This window comes from Dermacentor silvarum, chromosome 1, assembly GCF_013339745.2.
Source record: "Dermacentor silvarum isolate Dsil-2018 chromosome 1, BIME_Dsil_1.4, whole genome shotgun sequence".
NCBI classification, from domain to species: domain Eukaryota; kingdom Metazoa; phylum Arthropoda; class Arachnida; order Ixodida; family Ixodidae; genus Dermacentor; species Dermacentor silvarum.
The window spans coordinates 103634845-103654000 of record NC_051154.1 but is presented as its reverse complement, the minus strand read 5'-3'; the positions used below and the strand labels follow the sequence as shown (position 1 = coordinate 103654000).

General features: G+C 45.3%; 1 protein-coding gene across 1 annotated transcript in view; it reads left to right on the top strand.

Moving 5' to 3' along the window:
* Positions 1-19156, top strand: part of LOC119452676 (Down syndrome cell adhesion molecule homolog) — a 270087-nt gene that overhangs the window by 224252 nt on the left and 26679 nt on the right. Inside the window, exons 12-16 of the mRNA XM_037714673.2 lie at positions 1434-1674; positions 3947-4045; positions 8708-8893; positions 15724-16017; positions 16131-16301. Of these exons, the coding sequence (XP_037570601.1) occupies positions 1434-1674; positions 3947-4045; positions 8708-8893; positions 15724-16017; positions 16131-16301 (991 nt within the window). The remainder of the gene's footprint in view (positions 1-1433; positions 1675-3946; positions 4046-8707; positions 8894-15723; positions 16018-16130; positions 16302-19156) is intronic.

The following is a 19156-nucleotide window of genomic DNA, read 5'->3' as shown; positions in this document are numbered from 1 at the left end:
GCCTCGCTGCCGCCGCCCTTCACGTGTTGTGACAGCTAGTGGTCGTGGTCATCGAGTGAGATCTGTTCATGTTTGCCTGTGCACGCGTGACATCATGCTTGTTAATTTAATTATTAAGCAAATATTTACTGCACTTTATATAGCCGATCACACTACGAACATTCTTTCTCATAATTATGGAATACTACCAGTGTTTCCTATTTCGTTATTGCTCCTTTTCAAGGTTACTAACTCCGCGCGCGGTAAGACGGACGTTATTGCTATCCCGGCAGAAGTGTAATATGCGAATCTAGTTTAACTTCGCTTTTCTCTTTAGTGTTCCTATAATGATTATTTCAGGATTATTCATGCGAAATTCAGTTTATTCGTTGCTATCCTCGTTTCCCTCTCTCTACTCTGATACGTTCATGATGCACACGTATACACTCAACGATAACTTGTGTTCCTGCGGAATTGTGCCCATGGTTCGTTAAAGCGCCGCTGGACAGTTGACGAGCCCGTGGCTGATAGTGTGTTTTCTGGTTACTTTGCCTCATTTCATGACACTGAGGGAGCGCGTTTGGGCGGTGCCAGATCTGCATGACGTATGTGGTAAGGTCAACGCTACAAAAAAGAGGACGAGACGCCAGCGTTATCTCCGCGACCACCCAATGCGTCGATCATCACTTAGTCTCCCCATTTTCTGTCGCAACCAGGAAGCACTTGCTTCTTATCATACATTCCCTTTTCACTGTATAGAACATGTCACCACCGTAAGTTGCATGCGTTTACATGACGAGTACCTCACATATTCGCATTTAGTCTTTTATCATGCGTCTAACATAATTCTGTCACACTCCTAAAGCTCCGCTACAAACACTTAGCAGCTAGCGCATCTGGTACTTCATTATAAATCGGCCATCAAATCAGGAAATTGTAATTTGCTGTTGCCAAAACGGTGGTAGATATAAAGTTTTCAGGAGCACAGAGTTCATGAAACTGAGGCTCTGAACCTAATATATGTCATCGCATTTAATGAATAAATTTTTGGCTTCTCAGTTCAGATCCGCAGGCTTCATTGCTGGCTGCATAACATGACGCGCTTCGGTCGGGTCGAGGAGTAACAGTTGTGCAGCTAGGGGTCGATGACGTAAAACCTACAATACAATTTTTTTAAGGATTTAGGGTAGCCTCCAGAAGAGGAGGGGGGGGGGGGGTTAATAAAGCATGCAGAGGCCGTAGGGAGGGGGGAAGGGGCTACATGCGTAGAAATTGGTTTTGCGGGCGTATACAGGCACCTGAGGATTACCTCGGAGCATCACTCGCGCGACCTTGTCATCGTGTGTGGTCGTGGCATGATAGTACAGCGCTACAGAATCGACACTTCTCAACAACGTGGCCGATTCATGCTTCGCGGTCGGTGTGTGAGTGACGACGGGGAACTCTGTTTTCAGCCGCCTAAAGAGGAGGACTGGAACGGCCACCTGAAGGGCTACTACATCACGTACCGGCCGGCCGGCTCGAACGAGCAGCATTACCACAAGACGGTGGAGGTGCACAACCCGCACCAGCGCCAGGAGATACACCTGACCAACCTGCGGCTCTCCATGTCCTACAGTGTGGCCATCCAGGCCTTCACTGGCAAGGGTACCGGTCCAATGTCACGCGAGGTGCTCGTCAAGACCCTCGACGACGGTGAGTACGCTTCGCATGGCTGCTGCCACTCATGTTTCCTGATATCGCTCTCAGTGCAAAAGCACACTCTGAAAACTAAATGAGTTCTAGCAGCTTCTTTTACTTGAGTAACTGCTTCTCCTATATTGAGCTCAATCTTCAACAGTTCACGTACTGCTCAGGGTACGTTTACTCTACGAGAATCAACGTATTCCACTGGGGCCGCAGTAAGGACCCAAGAGAAAAACTCTAAAATCTATTTTATGAAAGCAGTCAGTTTCTTCAGTGAAAGAAATTTCCAACACGTCATTTGTACCTATAATACACACGCACAGTTCCACTACGAGCGAGTCTTTATGCGGACGCGCGTACTTCGTTTCTATGAGTTGCCTACATGAATTTGATTGTACAAATGTGTATCGCGTACGGGACGGGACTATGCGGGTATAAGCGCACGTTTTGTGCTAAAAGTAAAACGCGAAATCAGGATAGCGTGTCTCTACGTTCACACGCTTGTGAAGTTGCCGGGATTGTATAGCTCGAATAGGCAGTTCTGAAGCAGCAGGGTGTTTAAATAATCAGCTATCTGGCTAGCTACGCATCGTCGCGCCCTCAAGTAATCCCGTTCGTCCTGTTCCCATTCGTTCTTCAACTGGCGCTATAATTGCTCATAGTTTAAGTTAGGCGCAAAACGTCATTACCACCCCGTTATAACATGTAGAGCAGTGTAAAGACCTAGCTCAAACTGAGTAATATATCCTGACTCTTGTTTCGTTTTCTTCACGCTCACAGCTCATAGCTATTAATTTACCCATCGCTAAAAGGAGCCTCATTTAGTCTCCGTTCCCGGTCGTTGCGCCTAAGCGTAACACGTGTCGCCGGCGTCGGCGGCTTCAAATGTCTGAAATAGCCGGCTCCCGTCCGTGAATTTAAATTTTACACTTCGGGCCAAACATTTCGCGCTCCATTCTGCCGAAGGCAAAAGGACCCTTGTGCAGGCTCCTGCACAAAACCTGTTGCGCGTGGGCGCGGGCAGTATGCATTAATTTTCCAGGGCTCGATGAATGTTCGATTTTCGCTTAGGTACGTTCTTTCCGGCAAAAGACTAACATGGGCGGCTTGCACAAGCACTAGTATTGGCGCGCAGCATAATAAATCAAATCTCGTGAAGGAAGGCGGGCGTGCACTTTTAGCGTCAATTTATTACGAACGTCTAAAACATAACAGCTTCAGGCCAATGGGAACACTGTTAGCTGCTTGAATAAATATTAAAAACTCACTTTGCGTCTAATGAGAAAACGGAATCATTATGTAAAGAGAGCGAAAAAGAAACTACTTGCGTGGGTTTGTGTGGGTCCGTCTGTCTAACAATACTCGATGGCCAAGGTGCATTTAGGATTAGAGGCAGATAAATTTAACATTCATTAAAGAGCTCTGGTCAATGTGGGATGTACAAAATGTTGCAAGGCACTTTACAGGTGCGACCATCTATGTCTTTTTAATGCTCGTTGCTGACAGCCACTCATTTATTATAAAGAGGCAGTGAGAGGCGGGACAGGTACGTGAAACGGGCTTTTCTATTCTTCGTTCACATCTGCTGGCAGAACTATGATCGTCTTATAGTCTTTAATTTTACTGTGTTCTCGCTTATTTCACGCTGTGTTTTAGCTTTTGGTATGAAAACGCTTGGAAGAATAGTCTTAACAGCGTGAAGCAGATGGCAGCGTACACAGAAGCTCACACGCATTCCCAGTCATAACAATTTTGCAAGAATATTTGAAGAGCTTTTTTTTTTCCTTTTTTTTTCTGTGTGAGATTATGCGAATGGGTCCCAGCTTTCGCGTTTAGCTTGCGCTGCAATATTGTAGCTTCCTCTGAATTCATGGTTTGGTCGTTGCACCGCGTCTCTGCAGTATATATGAGTTCCTCGAAAGAATAAAACGAGCGGCTTCATTTTACATCTGAATGATGAGAAAACAGAGAACTGGATTGAAAGCTTGACAATATCTGTCTCATAGAGAAAAAAAAAAGTTCATTATTTCATCGCTTTTTTAAACTTTGTTCGAGCACTGTCAACTGAAACTTTGTTCGAACCTGTGACCAGGTCTAATCTATACAAAGACGAAAGGAAATTTATGGAAGTACAGCTAACGAAAAACAGCGCACCACTTTGCGAGAAACGACATGGCTTTTTCTAATATTTCGTGTTTCTGTCGAATTGTAATCTCTGCATCCTCAGTAACTTCGCCTGATGCGGCATTTGACGCTCGGGCGTATACTTTCCACTTTACAGTACCACCGAGCCCTCCCACCCTCGAGGTTGTCTCAGTGTCAACGAGCTCGGTCACTTTGGGTTGGTCGCTCAAGACGTCGTTCGGGAACCCCGTCACAGGTAATGCCCGCACGATGGGCGGTGTTGTTTTCCTCTTACTACGGCGCACGAACGCGACGTTACTCACGGTCGCAGAGGTTTCGCGGAATGGGATGTCTCTCCGTTCTTTTAGCCTTTTTTTGCAGCAGTGGAGGGAGTCCTTGCGGAGTTTGTAGTGGTGCATGTGGTGGTGGCTGGACGTGACGCAGACCATCCCTTCACCTACGTTACAAATACAGAAAGCAAATAAAATGCCATAGCGCGCAAGGTTCAAGCCCGCAGGGTGCAAATGGCATTGTCTTAAACACTATGGCACAAACACATAGGGTTTTTGTGTGACATATAAAGAAACTGCACCAAGTGACTCGTGAATTACGTAAGAATTTCTAGTCACGCACCTGTTCGCAGACCTGTTTGCAAGAAAGTAGCCAACTTCGTGTATTTTCGTCAAGCCACGTAGAAACATTAGACAGTTTTAGTTTACCGTTAGCATAATAGCGGCGTTAAGGGAAATAGCGTTACCGTTTCGCAAACGAACTTTGCAGAAAGCGAGTTGTAGTATAGCCTGGTAGCGTAGTTAACGTGTGGGATGCTATTCGACTACGCTTTGAATTTCGCATACATAGTGCACCTGAGTGATTCTATCTATTCGCCAAGCTTTGCGTGTGCGTCCGAAAAGTGCGAGCGGTAGCGCAGTGAAAGCCGGGAGCGCACTGTGCAGTGTACTTTCCATGTCTGCTGATCTGCGGCCAAATCAGTAGAAGCAGTCCACCGTGGCCTCCAAGATATCCAAATCTCTGAGGCTATTTGCCGGCGTGCCTGTCTCCCGACTTTGCCGATGGGTGGCGCTATCATCCCGAATGTTTCGAATTAAATTAAATGCACAAGCGAACGTTAGGTGTATACCATTCGCAAAAGAGACAAACGCGCACCAAAAAGATTCTGCAACCATGTGAGAGCACTCGGAGCTCCGACTGAAAATTCGCAAACGGCTATAATGGATGAAGGCGGTAACATCTACGAAGGAAGCGATGCGCTGCGGTACATCAGAGACGTTATTAGGGATAACTTCGGCACAAACTAAAGCGGAGCTCCGACCCAAACAGAAGCAGCAACAACAGAGAAACCTGAGAGATCAGAATTTAACTTAAAAAGCTTTTATTGGAAAAAGGCAGCAGAACATGTTCCTAATAACACCGCCGCAGGACCCGATGAAATCCTAATACAGCTAATCCAAAACCTCGGTCCAAAGAGCAAGGCACTGCTGACTAATGCCATTGAGCAAGTGATGAAAACGAAGAAAATTCCGGTTGGATGCCGTGAAAGCAAAATGAACCTCATGTACAAAGGCAAAGGTGATAAGGATAAGACGAGTTTATACAGGCCAATTGCAGTAACGTCGGTGATATACAAAATCAATCAATCAATCAAAGCTTTATTTCAGTTTGCAATACAATGGCGGTACAAACTGTATGGCAATGCAAGCCATAAAATTAGGAATGTCGAAGTGGGCGGGGAAAAAATGATGTGCTGGGGGAACTACATAATGGGTTCAGACCAGGCAGACGCTTAGAGGATATGTTTGTACTCACTCAGTGCATAGATATTTTAGTAGCTCAGAATAGACCTTTATGGATAGCATTTCTAGATATTAAGGGAGCCTACGACTACGTAAACAGGAAATTTTTAGGGGATATTCTCAAGCACGAAGGCATAGATGACGATTTTGTGGAGCTGCTGAGAGAGATATATAGAGACAACCGAATACAAATTGTATGGGACGGCTGAAAATGTAATGAAGTTGCGGAAATTCACCAAGGACTGAAGCAAGAGTGTCCTCTGTCTCCATTGTTGTTCGCGCTTTATGTTAAAGGTATAGAAAGACGACTAGAAGATAGTGAATTAGGGTTTGGTTCATCATGCATGCGTAATGAACAAATGGTGCGAAGGAAGGTCCCCGGACTGATGTATGCGGACGACATAGTGCTACTAGCGGACAATACAAGAGATTTACAGACACTTGCGAACATGTGCGGCAACGCAGTGACAAATCTAGGCCTTATGTTTAGCACAGAGAAATCGAGAATTATGATATTTAATGAAGAGACGAGTAATCACGCGGTGTAAATTTAGCAGCAAGTAATAGTCATAGTCAAGCAATTTAAATACCTCAGCGTGTACATAAACGAAAGAAACACATGCTCAAGCACCCACCAAGATAATCTGAAAATAAAGGGGAAGCGGAATGCAGCAATAATTATACACAGAGCACTGTGGGGCCACAATAAGTATGAGGTGGTGCGTGGAATCTGGAATCTGGCGCCAGCGCTAACGTTCGCAAATGTCATTCTATGCTTAAAATCGGATATCTTGTCGGGGTTGGAAATTAACCAAAGATTGGTCGGCCAACTTTGGGAGCCCACGGTAAAACCACAAATGAGTCAGTGCAGGATGACATGGGCTGGGCCTCTTTTGAGTCAGAGAAGCGCAGAGCAAAATTAGTTATGAAGAAAGACTGAGTATCATGGATGAAAATAAATGGGCGGCTAAAGTGCACAAGTATCTGTACCTGAAAAGTGTGGACACAGAATGAAGGAACATGTAAGAAAGTTTGCAACGAAGAACAGGGTAATTGAAACTGTAAATAGACAACCAGGAGTCACCAAAAGGAAAGTGAGAGAAACAGAGACAGTGAATTGGATGCAAAGAATGCAAACAGAAAAGACCATCGCGATTTATAAGAATGAGAAGAAAGAAATTAGAAGGGCTAATCTGTGCGATAACACGAAGGGAAGTGCATGCTGTAGCATGGCTGAGTCACTCTGACGTCAACAGCCATTTTGTTAAAATCACGTGACCTGTTACGTCACAATTCTTTCCTATATGTACTTCGTTCCAACCGCAATAAACGTTGTTCGTCACCCGACTGCCGGCCCGCTTACACATGCCTTGCTGTTTGAGGCTCGAGCTGGCTGCCTAAGGACGAAAACATACCAGAACAAATATTTCCAACTAGATGAGGCATGTGTATGCTGCAGCAAAAATCCGGAGACAACTCTGCACATCCTAATGGAATGCGAAGGGATTCATCCAGTGAGACCCGTAGGTAACGTACACCTTCCAGAATCGCTTGGATTTCAAGTGGACGGAAGCATCAACCGGTCAGCAGTCGAGATAAGCAAGAGAGGTTTACAGTATTGGTGTTGTAAAAAAAAAGCAGGGAAGAGATTGATAGACCGGATCCGTTACAGGCATAGGTAAGGGTACACGGTAGATGAAGAAGCTTTGAGGAAGAGAAAAAAAAGATTAAAGAGATGTATACAAAACTGACAGAATGAAAAGCATGTATAGCATACCTGAGTAACTGAAGCAGGCTAGGTGACGATATGTCACCGCCCGTTTCAAAGGGGATGCCAATAAATCATGATCAGGAGCATCATCATCTTCTTATTCTTCATCATAATCATTTCTCTCGTAAGGCCTCGACGCGTTCGAAACAAGAAGCGATCTCGAAAACAACGCATGGTTATCCACAATACTTTGTTGTCGAAGAGGCTTGAGACTAAGCGAAAACCGTTTACACAGTTAATAGCGACGAACGAAGTGAATTCTAGTAAAGCAATGCCCGATTCAGTTCGAAGTGGGCGTACGGGACCGCCGCCATGTTTTACGCAATCTACGTAAAGCACGTAAACACGGTGCTTTTAAATTTGTAAAATAGCGTGCGTACGCTAAACGCTATGGAACGTATAGCGTTCTGCGCATGCGCATTTCGATCCCGCTATTCCTCTAAGTCCGCTATTACGCTAAACACGGTAAAATAAAACTCTATTTTCTAGGCAACAAAGCGAAAAGTGAAAAAAGACCACAGCGGTGCGAAACATGGCACATTCCAGTGGTCGTTTTAGAACGCTCCGGCAGCGCTCTAAATGCTTGAAAGGTTGTTTAATAGAGCAACTAAAATTTGCTGCGAAAATATGTCGAACTAGATGTCAATAAAGATGATTGTTTAGCGCTCTTTAAACCGCTTATTCTCGTGATACAGCTTTAAAACTGATTTTCGTGACCTCCACCAGGTTGCTCTGAAACGACAAGTCGATTGTGCCAACAGTGAAAGAAGGTGACAAAGCTCTTCTAGCATGATGCAGCATTTCAAGAGCGTTTCACGAGTGAAATACAGGAAAAGTGAAATACAGGAAAAGAAATAGGAAGCAACTCAAGCGTCGGAATTGCGCTAGGTATGCTACTGTAGCTATGTGATGCTGTGCTATTGTATGCTATGCGATGCTGTGCAATTCCAAAGTTACGCTATAGCTATGCACGATTTAAATTCCGATTCCTTTCCTTTTCGCGCTTGGTCAGTGGTACGGGCGACTTTCCAATTATGCTATAACCACGATTGCCCGCAAGGAATAAAATTGAAGGAAAGGAATCCTTATGATACCCTCGCTGCTCACAATTTTTCAGCTTCAATTAAAATGCGAGCGCATTTTTTCTTTTTTCTTTCATATACATATCATCTGCATTGGAGGACTTTCCGAAGTAATGTGTTTATTTCACCTGTACGTCATTCTTATAGTCTGTCGTTGCGGAGAGGCCGATTATGTGTTGCCGACGTTTTCCAATCAATCAACCAAACGCGTCTCCTGTGAGCTTCCTCCTCTCTATTTTTTTTACGCGCAGAGTACGTGCTTCACCAGCGCAAGGAGGCCGACCACTGGCAGGAGACGCCCATCTCGACGATGCAGCCCGTGTACACGGTGCGAGATCTCGAGTGCGGCACCACGTACCAGTTCTACATGACGGCGCACAACTCGCTCGGCCGCAGCGAGCCTAGCGACGTCATCCGCGCAAAGACCGATGGCGCCGGTACGCAACACTGCTCCTCGCGGCGCGCGCGCGTGACGCGCACGGAGGATACGGCCGAAGGGTGCAAGGGCCGCTTGGATAGCGCCGGGCAGTGTGGGGACGCTGTACGCGGCAGTGAACCCCATGACACGCCAGCAAAGAGAACGTATCGAAGCGACCTCGAGGATAGAGGGGTGCGATTCTGACGGGTGGTGTATACATACACTCCTATAATCTCGTGCCATTCTACCGAGTAAATTTACCTTTTTTTTTTTTTTTCAAGAACGTTTCACTTAGTTTGGTGGAACCTATTTGGAACAAAATTACCATGTTCCACTTGCTTATGGAAACCTACGTGGAACGAGATTAAGCGTGTATTCGCTTGGCCGCTGTGAGTTTTCCAAAACAAAAAAAAAAGAAAAAGAAAAGAAAAAAAATGTTCGTAATACCGGTGCGTGAGCCGATGTAGACGTCAAAACCGTCACGCGAACGCGCGGACGTTCCAAAAATTCCTGCGCATGGCTCTCGTGCCTTCGATTACGAATAGTCGCGAAAGTGTCGCGACTATTCGTAATTTCAAGGCGGGCGTTCCGGGTCTGAATATCGCAGTGCGTGTGCCCAATTGACAGACAATAACGTCGGTCGTCGTCACGAGACAGTGCGCAGAAATGTGTGAAGTGCACGACTCCATATGTGTACCTAGCAGTCGCGAAGTCAGTCTGGGCACCCTCTCTATAAATATATGTCGTTCTGGGTCCGTGTTCACAAAGCTTCTCTTACGTAAGTGCGTTTCCACACTAGCCGACGTCGTTCGGGCGCTAGCCGCTCGAACCGATCACCGCGGCGGTGAACAATCGCAGACGGCACTTACGTAAGGGAACTTTTCTTAATTAGGGCCCTGAAAAGAGCGCAGAAAGACGCGCCGCGTACGACCTGTTTAATTCGATCCCTTCAGTGCAGTAAGAGTATGGCGGTGATGTGGGACCGAAAATTTCAGCCATGGGTAGCCCAGAAGCTATATAACAATAGAAATGGTGCGCTCACATAGCATTTACACTCCATAGCCTTTATGTACCAGCCATGTACCACACATACAATGAAGTATATGTCTTTGGAGCCATCGTTTCGACAAGGGTACTTGTCGTCGTCAGAACTGGTGGAGACAACTCCCCTTATCGAAACGTTGCCTCCAGCGACATCCCTGGTTCGTCCATTGTTGATCACTTCCAATTCTCCATGTTAATTCTTTTTTTTTGAAAACGTCTGACTTGTCCCAAGCGCCTTTGATTGCGTGCTGCGTTCCGCGCACGTGCACTTCTTGTCTCTCTTTCATCTTTCTATTCCCTTTTTCCCGTCCCCATGGGTTAAGGCAGCCAACCAGATGCTTTTCTGGTTAACACCCCGGCCTTCTCTCCTTACTTTCCCTCCTTTATTTTTTGTGTGTGCGCGTGACTGCTTCACTCTCTAACCATTACAGAACACGAGTTTGATTGGGAACTGTCGCCGGCTATATATACGGCGGCATTGAATCAAGCGGTTGCGCTGTGTCCTTCGTCGGGCACTCGCTTAATAACGTGCATTCAGCCGGCTGCAGCACTAATCGACGTTCATTTTGCCCAAGCAGTACGCTCTCCTTTTTTTCTCGCGCGCATTCTCTGTTTTTCCTTCTCTAAACTTTGTTCGCAAGCACTACACAAGTGCTGAACGGAAGAACTAATTCACTGCACCAACACTAAAAAAAAAACAAACAAAAAAAGCAACGATATGTTTAAGGCGTCCGAAATGGGTAAACATATAGATGAAGCGTACTGGGTGCACTAGATTGCGCACTTTTTTGCACTCCGGTGAGTAATGACTAGAACCACGCTGCAGGCCTTAACCATGTGCGTGTGTCCTTCTGAGTTACGATGTCGCCGTGCCAGATCTCCCTCGGCGACCTTACAGAAATCCAAACTTTGGACAACCTTTCGGATGACTTTCGAGGAAGAAAAGAGGAGAAAAATGTGGGGCACACGTGGAAGAGGAACAAAAAAAAAAGTAAATAAATGAAGGTAACACGCGAGGTTCGCAAATGGAAAGGGCCGATGAAAAGCGACGCGCAGTCAATAATACAGCGCCGTCAGGACAGAACGAAAAAGGCAGACGCGACGGCGCCTGTGTCGTGTGTTCTGCCCGCTTCGCAGCCACACACACGCTCGACTCAACTGCCAACACCGGACCTAGTAGCCGCGAGTCCCAGTGCGGCGGCATACGGCACGTCACCCGCCCTGTGTGCGCCAACCAATCTAGACGGTTTGGGTCGATGCTCCCTGGCCGCTCGCGTCGCGAATTGCTCCGGGGACGACTGGCAGACATAAAGAAAAAGAAATCTTGAAACTACGCGCAGCTTTTTTTTTATACTATTATTATTATTCGTACTTACATTTATTGTATAATTCTTCGCTTACTCCGCATTTCCTGCTTTCCGAGCGAGACAGGCCGGCGTGGGAAAAGGCTGCAGCCATGAAGGAAGGTATATACGCGCTCCTGCGGCTACACATATATAGACGTAAAAGGAAAAAAAAAAGAAAAAGTAACATTTTGGTGAGGAATGATTCGGCCTGTACCTGGCGGCGATTCGATTCCACGTATTCGCACCTTAATTTCGCTCGGCAATGAAAGCGCGCTTGGTCGAACAGCATCTGATAGAAGCGCAGAGGCGACAGCGATCGATGCAGCTATAAGATTGTTATTTGCGTTACCCCTGCCGTTACGTGTTGCACTGATTTGTTTAATCCTTTCGTGCGCCACAGTGCCGTGTTACCGTTTTTTTATTATTTTTTTCGCTCGCGGAGACTACTGCGCAATTTCTCAAGATCATTCTGTACTCACGTCGCGCACCTGCTGTAATAATAAGGTGACGATATGGCAGGGAGGATAATAAAAAACGGGGAAAAAAACTGGTTTCGGTTGGCATGAATCTAAATGGCGAACGAAATTGTAAAAAAAAAAAATCATGGGGTTTAACGTCTCGGAGAAACTCACGGGCTGTGAGAGACGCGGTAGTGGGGAGGACTCCGGTTTAATTTCGAACATCTGAGGCCATTTTTACCGTATGCAACGTTCTTTGACGGACGGAAGTTGAAAGGGGTGAAATAAGATTTTTTTTAGAAATCGCAAGATTTTAGCAATTCCTCTGGCTTTGAACTCAGTTACTTGGATAGCAGTTTTTTCCCCCTGACTGTATACCTCCAACGCTCCCAGTTCTGTGCAAAGCTCCTGCAATCCCGTTGCGAATTCCCCCACGTGTGTGCAACGACGACGACGCGACCACAACCTCGAAGACGGCGTGACGGCAACACAGACGACGACGACGCCATGATGATGACATATACCGAAAACAAGGGAGGCATGACGACGGCGACGATACTTTGTTGACTGGCATTCGGTACAGCGAAGAATAGTATTTGCGGGAGGAACGTTCAGAATGACTGCGGCGCTGAAAGCCGCACCGTAAGCAACTGCTACATCTAGCACACTCAGACATCTATGCTGCGTGGGCCCTCTGCCTGCTGTTACCTTCGATACACAACCACAGACGCCACCGCAGTCCGAGTCTGCCTCGCGCACGCTACAAACCACGCACAATGTTGCGCAATAGCTCAATGCTTAGCGCGTCCGGCTCTCAACTGAACGTGGCTGGAACCTCATGAACTCGATCGCCTGTGGTGGTGTGTAACACTTCTTTTTTCTTCGTCATGCGGCGAGGAGGTTGAAACCGCATAACGGGACGGATCGAAAAAGCAGTTTCGAACTTGACGACTGTCACAGTTAAAATGGATGTAGGAATCTGCACACGATATCGAGGAAGCGTGCAGCCTATCCTGTATTATGCCGATGGGAATGCATGCAGAATAAAGGTGATAAATCGTGCAAAGACAAAAGTATAAACGAATCGTAGGTTCATCTATACCGCTATACTTTTAAATTCCTGCCGTTCTGTTTGCAGCATTAAGCCGATGTCGTCGTTTTCATTTTTTTTTTCTTATACGGATACAGTAATTGAAATTCATGCCTCCACAGCTCCGTGGCTGCTCAACCAAGTTAACCCTCGGTCAATGTCTCTGGACGACACGTAGTGCGCATGCCCTTTTATGTGCAAGCATTTTCAATGTTAGCTCGACAGCGCGTGCTCGCTTGCGTTTAATGGAGAAAAATTGCTGGAGGAAGAGTGAAAGAAAGTCGGGAAAATGAAGGGAGAAGGGAAAGGTAACGATAAAATGACGGCAATTAATTACGTGTAACTAGGAGCGAACTTGTTATGTCCAAATGTATAGGCCGCAGCGAAGTTAAGATAGAGTTAGACATAGCAAAGCTCTTTTGCTATGTGCTAGGTGAGTTGCCTTTTGATGTTTAGAAACTTCTAACTGCCTAATGGTACAGAAGGTGCCTCATTCGGTTTATTACGCATTGTACGACGTGCGATTTGCTCCATTACGGGAAGAATGATATTTCAGCAACCTCGCTTTCTGACTATAATATTTAGGGGTGTGCCAATATTCGAAACTTTTGAATAACGAATAGAATATTGAGCTATTTGATTCGGCCCTCGAATCGAATAGTCATTATTTGCAAATGTGAATATTTTGGAATAGTTTTCGAATGCTTATCATTGCCACCTATGCACGATGAATCGTGCATCTAAAGAAAAATTAAGCAAATTTCACCCTTGCCTGCCAGAGTGGACATAATGAGCGAGCGGGAAGATACATTGAGCATGCTGCGTCCCTCTCGTAGCCTGACTTCTTCAGTTGAACCGCAATAAATGGCACTCAAATTTCGCTCAGACATGACATTTGGCAATGGGTATTGTGTGGTACTCATCATCGATGCTGCAATTGTGTGCTCTCTTAAGAATAATCCTGAATATCCTCGATTGCAACAATATTTGATGCAAGGGTGGCACCGTCTCCAGCGAAATGTAACTTGAAAATAAATGCTTCCATTTAAATATTTCTTCTGATAATGCACAGCCATGTGTGCTCCGAAGAATCTCGATTATTTCTTTATAATGCTCCGTTAGAGCTTTTGATAAAGCGTACTTGGTAATTTTGCACTGTAGTGATAAAAACTTGACAGTGTAGCGAATACTGGAACGTCATCATTAATGGTAAAAAGGCTGTTAAATATTCGAAAGCTGTTCGATATTCGATTCGATTCACTTTTGCCATTATTCGATTCGCATTCAGTTCGGTCTCAAAAATTGATATTCGCACACTCCTAATAATTTGCTATTTCCTTTCTTGACAAAAAGATAGGACGTTAGGTTATTCATCTCTAGAAAAACTGCACTGGCCTACTCCCAGCTGTTTGAGCCAGGTAAATTTATACACCTGAAAGCCCCAGTTGTTCTGACATCGCATCTTCGTAATTGAGAATCGAGATGCAGTCTTGACGAGAGAGATGTGTCATCGCTCAGGCATTGTCGTCGAGGCTGCTGATGAGACGCAGTGAAACCCTGTTGCACCACTCACTTGTGAACGTGAAGTACAGAGCGAGAACCAAGGAGAATTTACAGATAAACGAGTCGATCCCCCTTCCAAGGGCGTCGTCATGTTCACTGACGCTACCGACCTTGCGTCGTAAAATTATTTTTTATAACTTGAACCCAAGCGTGAACCCAAAGAGAGAGATTAGTGAGATGCGAAAGGCAGGGAGGTTAACCGGAAGATAGATATCCGGTTCGCTTTATATCTATCTCTCGTGTTTGTCCTTCTGTCGCTAACCGTTCGCTCTTTTCATTCCGCACTTCAGTGGCGTCGCGCTGCAAAAATCACGCCACTTTGCTACCCTAAGGGGTTAGGGGAGACAGAAATATTAAGAAGAAAAGAACAGACCAAGAGAAAGAGAGGGAGAAAAAGAAACGCGTCATACCAAAGTGCGAAATGTAGTTTTGCGTCTGCTCCTCCGCGCGGGTTACCCCTGTTTGTTTCTTTGATTTCTAGAGCACATGAGTGCATATTTCTAGAATTCTCCATTTCCCTCGGCTCTATTGGTGAATCGCTTATCTTGTATGTATGTTATCATAATACCTCTGCAAAGGGCGTAACAACAGTGATTAAGACCATTTGCATTGAAATTATGTGAATACTATTTTATCTCATCTGAAACCTGTATAAGCTAGTTGACAGCATGCACTTCAGAAGTTTGACCTGTAAGACACGAATGTGTTTTCCACATCGAGGTGATACAAGAAAAGATTATTAATTTAGTGGTTGTGTACGTTGTTGGTTATGTTGCAGTTTGTTTTTGCGTAGTAGGATTACCCCCGGTTAGCCGCGATTTGCGCGCTAGCTGACATTAGGTGCGATTTCTTTCCTTCCCAGCGCGCTGTAAACTCTTCGCTGAAACTCAGAGCCTACTTTGTTTTTGTTTTTTTCCTTGCGCTTTCTTTTTATCTCATTCATTTTTAAAGCGGTCGTTTCCACATTTGGCACCGGGAGTTCTCAGGATACGACAAGAAGTTTATTCTTCGGGGTCTGTATAGTCAATTTGCCTCAAGGCACATTAGGAACACAAGGCACATAAAACACCACAAACCCCGGTGCGAATGAATGGATTTCTTTTATTTCGTTCACCGCGTGTCGTCCTCTGCCTGATGGGGATTTGCAACCGATTCTAATTCGGAACTTAGATGATTGCATCTGTATAGCGGAATGCAGTAGGCAGATGTGTATTCATCCCGCTTCTGTTTAGTAAATGACGGTTGTTGAGGCGGGGCGTGTCGTGGAATTCCCGTTATGCTTGTCTGGTCAGCTGCTGCTCAGTTGATGACGCTGAAAGTCAGCTAATGTTCATATGCGCCCATGCAGCGCCGCTGTCGCCGACCAAGGAGGAGTTCATCCAGGCATCTCAGCGGCACGCCAGCCTGAGCCTGCGCAGCTGGAAGAGCGGTGGCTGCGAGCTGCTCGACTTCACGGTGAAGCTGCGCCAGGGCGCGGCGCAGGCCTGGACCACGGTGGCCGAAGGGTTGCCGGCCAACCAGACCCAGCTGCTGCTGCGTAACCTGACGCCCGGCGCAACGTACCACGTGCACGTGGTCGCCCGTTCCACGGCGGGCGCCACCGAGGCCCAATACGAGTTCACCACGCCCAATGGCACCGCGCGTGAGTAAAGATCCACAAGGCGATTCCCTCTGCGATGACAGACGCGACAAATGTGTGACGCGTGGCAAGAGTAGGCAACGGTGGCCGCTCACACACGCGTGGTCCCTTTGCAGACGTGGCCTCGGTGGAGGCCACCTCGTCGCAGCCCAAGCGTTCGTCGCTGCCTAGCATGACCGACCTGGAGATCCTGGTGCCCATCCTCGTCTCCAGCTGCGTGGTGCTCATCGTCATCGTCGTTGGCTGCATCCTCTGCTCCAGGGAGTCCCTCTGCGCCGACAGGCATTGTGAGCACAGAACGTTGTCAGTTCGCCTCGCCGCAGGCCATTGTTGTTCCGCGGCAACCATTGCGCTGCCGTCACGAAAGCTATGGGCGGTAGTGGATTATTTCTGACTGGATGGTACCAATTTTGCTTGCTTTAGTGCAACATCGCACGTGTCTGCACGATTGTTCAGCCAGTGTCCTCACCGGCCCTAAACATTACACTTGTTGGCGGTAGTGGGAGAAATCGAAACACTGGGTGTTTGAATTCGTCGCGCTACTTCCGTATGGTGCTACAATATGATGACGTTTTCTTGCATCTGGCAAAAATTTCTCGCATTAGTGTGCTCGCATTTGCTAAGGGAAAAGGTTCAGCATTCCGTCGACGGCAGATGTTTTTTTTTTTTTTTACCATTCTTTTCTCGTTCTGGCCGTACACTGCCGGTAGATGATGCCACTTTAGTCACGATAACAAATCATTTATTGCGCAGAGGAGCAATTAGAAAAACAAACAAGCTGATAAATTTGATTCAGGGAGAATTTCTGGCATAATTATTCAACTAGAACCTTGTGTTGAATCAACGCAGTCACTTTTTCCACCCCAATATGAAAGAAAGAGAGTAACCCTTCCTTTCCCACATCGCAATCTCTTTTTTTTTTTTTTTTTTTTGTGAACGAGCAAATGCATATTGATCATGATTTAAATTGTCAAAATCTACTTTTTTCTTGTCGTGTACGCCATTGCTGAATGCCTTTTTGCAGTCGTTAACCGTCGCGGTAGCTTAGTGGCTATGGCGTTGCGCTGCCAAGTTCAAGGTCGCGGGTTCGATCCCGGCCATGGCAGACGCATTTTCTTGGGGGCGAAATGCAAAAACGCTCGTGTACTCGGATTTAGGTGCATGTTAGAGAACCCCAGGCAGTCAAAATTAACCAGGAGTCCGTCAATAAGGGGTGACTCATAATCAGATTGTCGTTTTGGTACGTGAAACCCAAGCTTTTTTTTTTTTTTTTTCAGTCCACACTTTACGCTAAGCAGCACCTTTGTAAGCTGTTCGATAAGGCGATGTCGCGTTTTGGTATGCTTAATTTGATGATACAGAATGGCTGAAACTCTCTTGACACCATCTCTAGGCCATTTTTAGCGACTGTTCCTCCACCAGTCCCCCGGGAGCTGGAGAAAAGAAATACGAAACTTCGTGCAAACTCCGTGCAAGTACAAAACTCACGCGGGTAGTATATTATGACTGACAACAGCTTCCTTTCAACTTAACGACTGATTTTCCTTACACTTTGCCGTCTTGCAGTAAAAGTCTTCATTACATGTTTAAATTTTCTCAACTTTTCATTGCCGTTTACTTTAGAACGAAACAACTCAATTTGCGTTTACCGCTCCAGTCAACTTCATTACCACCAACAACTGTGCACTTCTTTACGATTTACATTAGACAACTTATCTACATTTAAGCTTTGTTATTATAGTTTCTTCACATTTAACATCTTCCCCAACACGATGTTGACAATGGGGAGTAACATATAGCCTGATAAAAATTAGCTTCTACGAAAAAGGACAGTCAAAAAAAAAAAAAAAAAAAGAAGGACAGCAGCATACGATGACAATACATACAAGCACATTTTTTTACTAGATGACGCTACAAAAAGCACCTTCAATACGACATCAAAAATGCTTATAGGCCTGCTCCAGGCCATGAAGTCATACAGATAGGTGCCTACCATGGCTTACCGCGTACGTGCGTGTTCTGGCAGGCGCGCGTGATTCTATTGGTCCTGAATTTTTTATTATCTTATAGGAAAACTACCAAAGCCGCAGAATATTGTGGCCACGAATTGAAGTGGCTCGACGCGAAATATCAACAGTGATCGTCTTTTATTATGCCCGTGCGCTAGTGACGTCATACGTTTGATGTTTACCAAAATAAATCTTGTCTATAGAGAAGTTCTTGGGGGAATAATAAGACCAATGCAAAATACCCTTATCACAAGGTCAAGGAGTTATTTATCAAATAAAACATGTCACCAGCACACGCCTTTATGCAATGTCGGCAGGAAAACATGCGTGTTACATGTGAGACCTTAGTTAATGGTCATTTATGTAATTAAAAAAGCTATATGGTTATAGATTCTTACGACATTGGGTCAGTTATATCTATTATTCTAAGAAACTTACTCAGAAAGGAGGGCAGTGTAAAGTAATATCTGCGATGGTGTAACAGACGCGAAATCGTATGAAGAAAATGCATAACAGGAAAAACAATCTTTCTTGTCCTGTCTTTTATAAATAATATATATATATATATATATATATATATATATATATCTTTTCAAGACTGCTACCCTGTAACAAGCGTAGATACATTGCCCAGCAACAAGTATTGATATGTAAATTAGTAGATTCGCAACCATATTTACCGCTATGTCTAGGTACATAACAAGCTGCACTTAGACGTGAGGGGAATACGTTAGTGCATTGTTAGTTGAGCAATTGTCCTTAAGTTTTTACGATTTGTCTTTGAGACATATTTTCATGTCATTACTAAACGAAAATTGTGAAGTTTGTATGCACGAACAAGCTTGAAAAAGTTAAACAAAGGCTCGCTGTGATAAAGCGAGGGCATATCATCCACACCTCTTAACGTAAATGAAACAATAAATTAGCGAGCAACTGTTATCTGTTCTTCGTGATGCATTTAAAGCAGTGCATTTGAAACTGTTTGCTTGAAGAACAAAAATGCGCCGATCCTGTATGGCGGACAAGCAAAACAAATTTAATATTAAAGTTCACTCCCCAAAGTAAAGTTGAGTCATCTGTGCTACAAAAACAACCGATCAAGAGCACGCAAAAGCTCTCAAATACACTTGCGC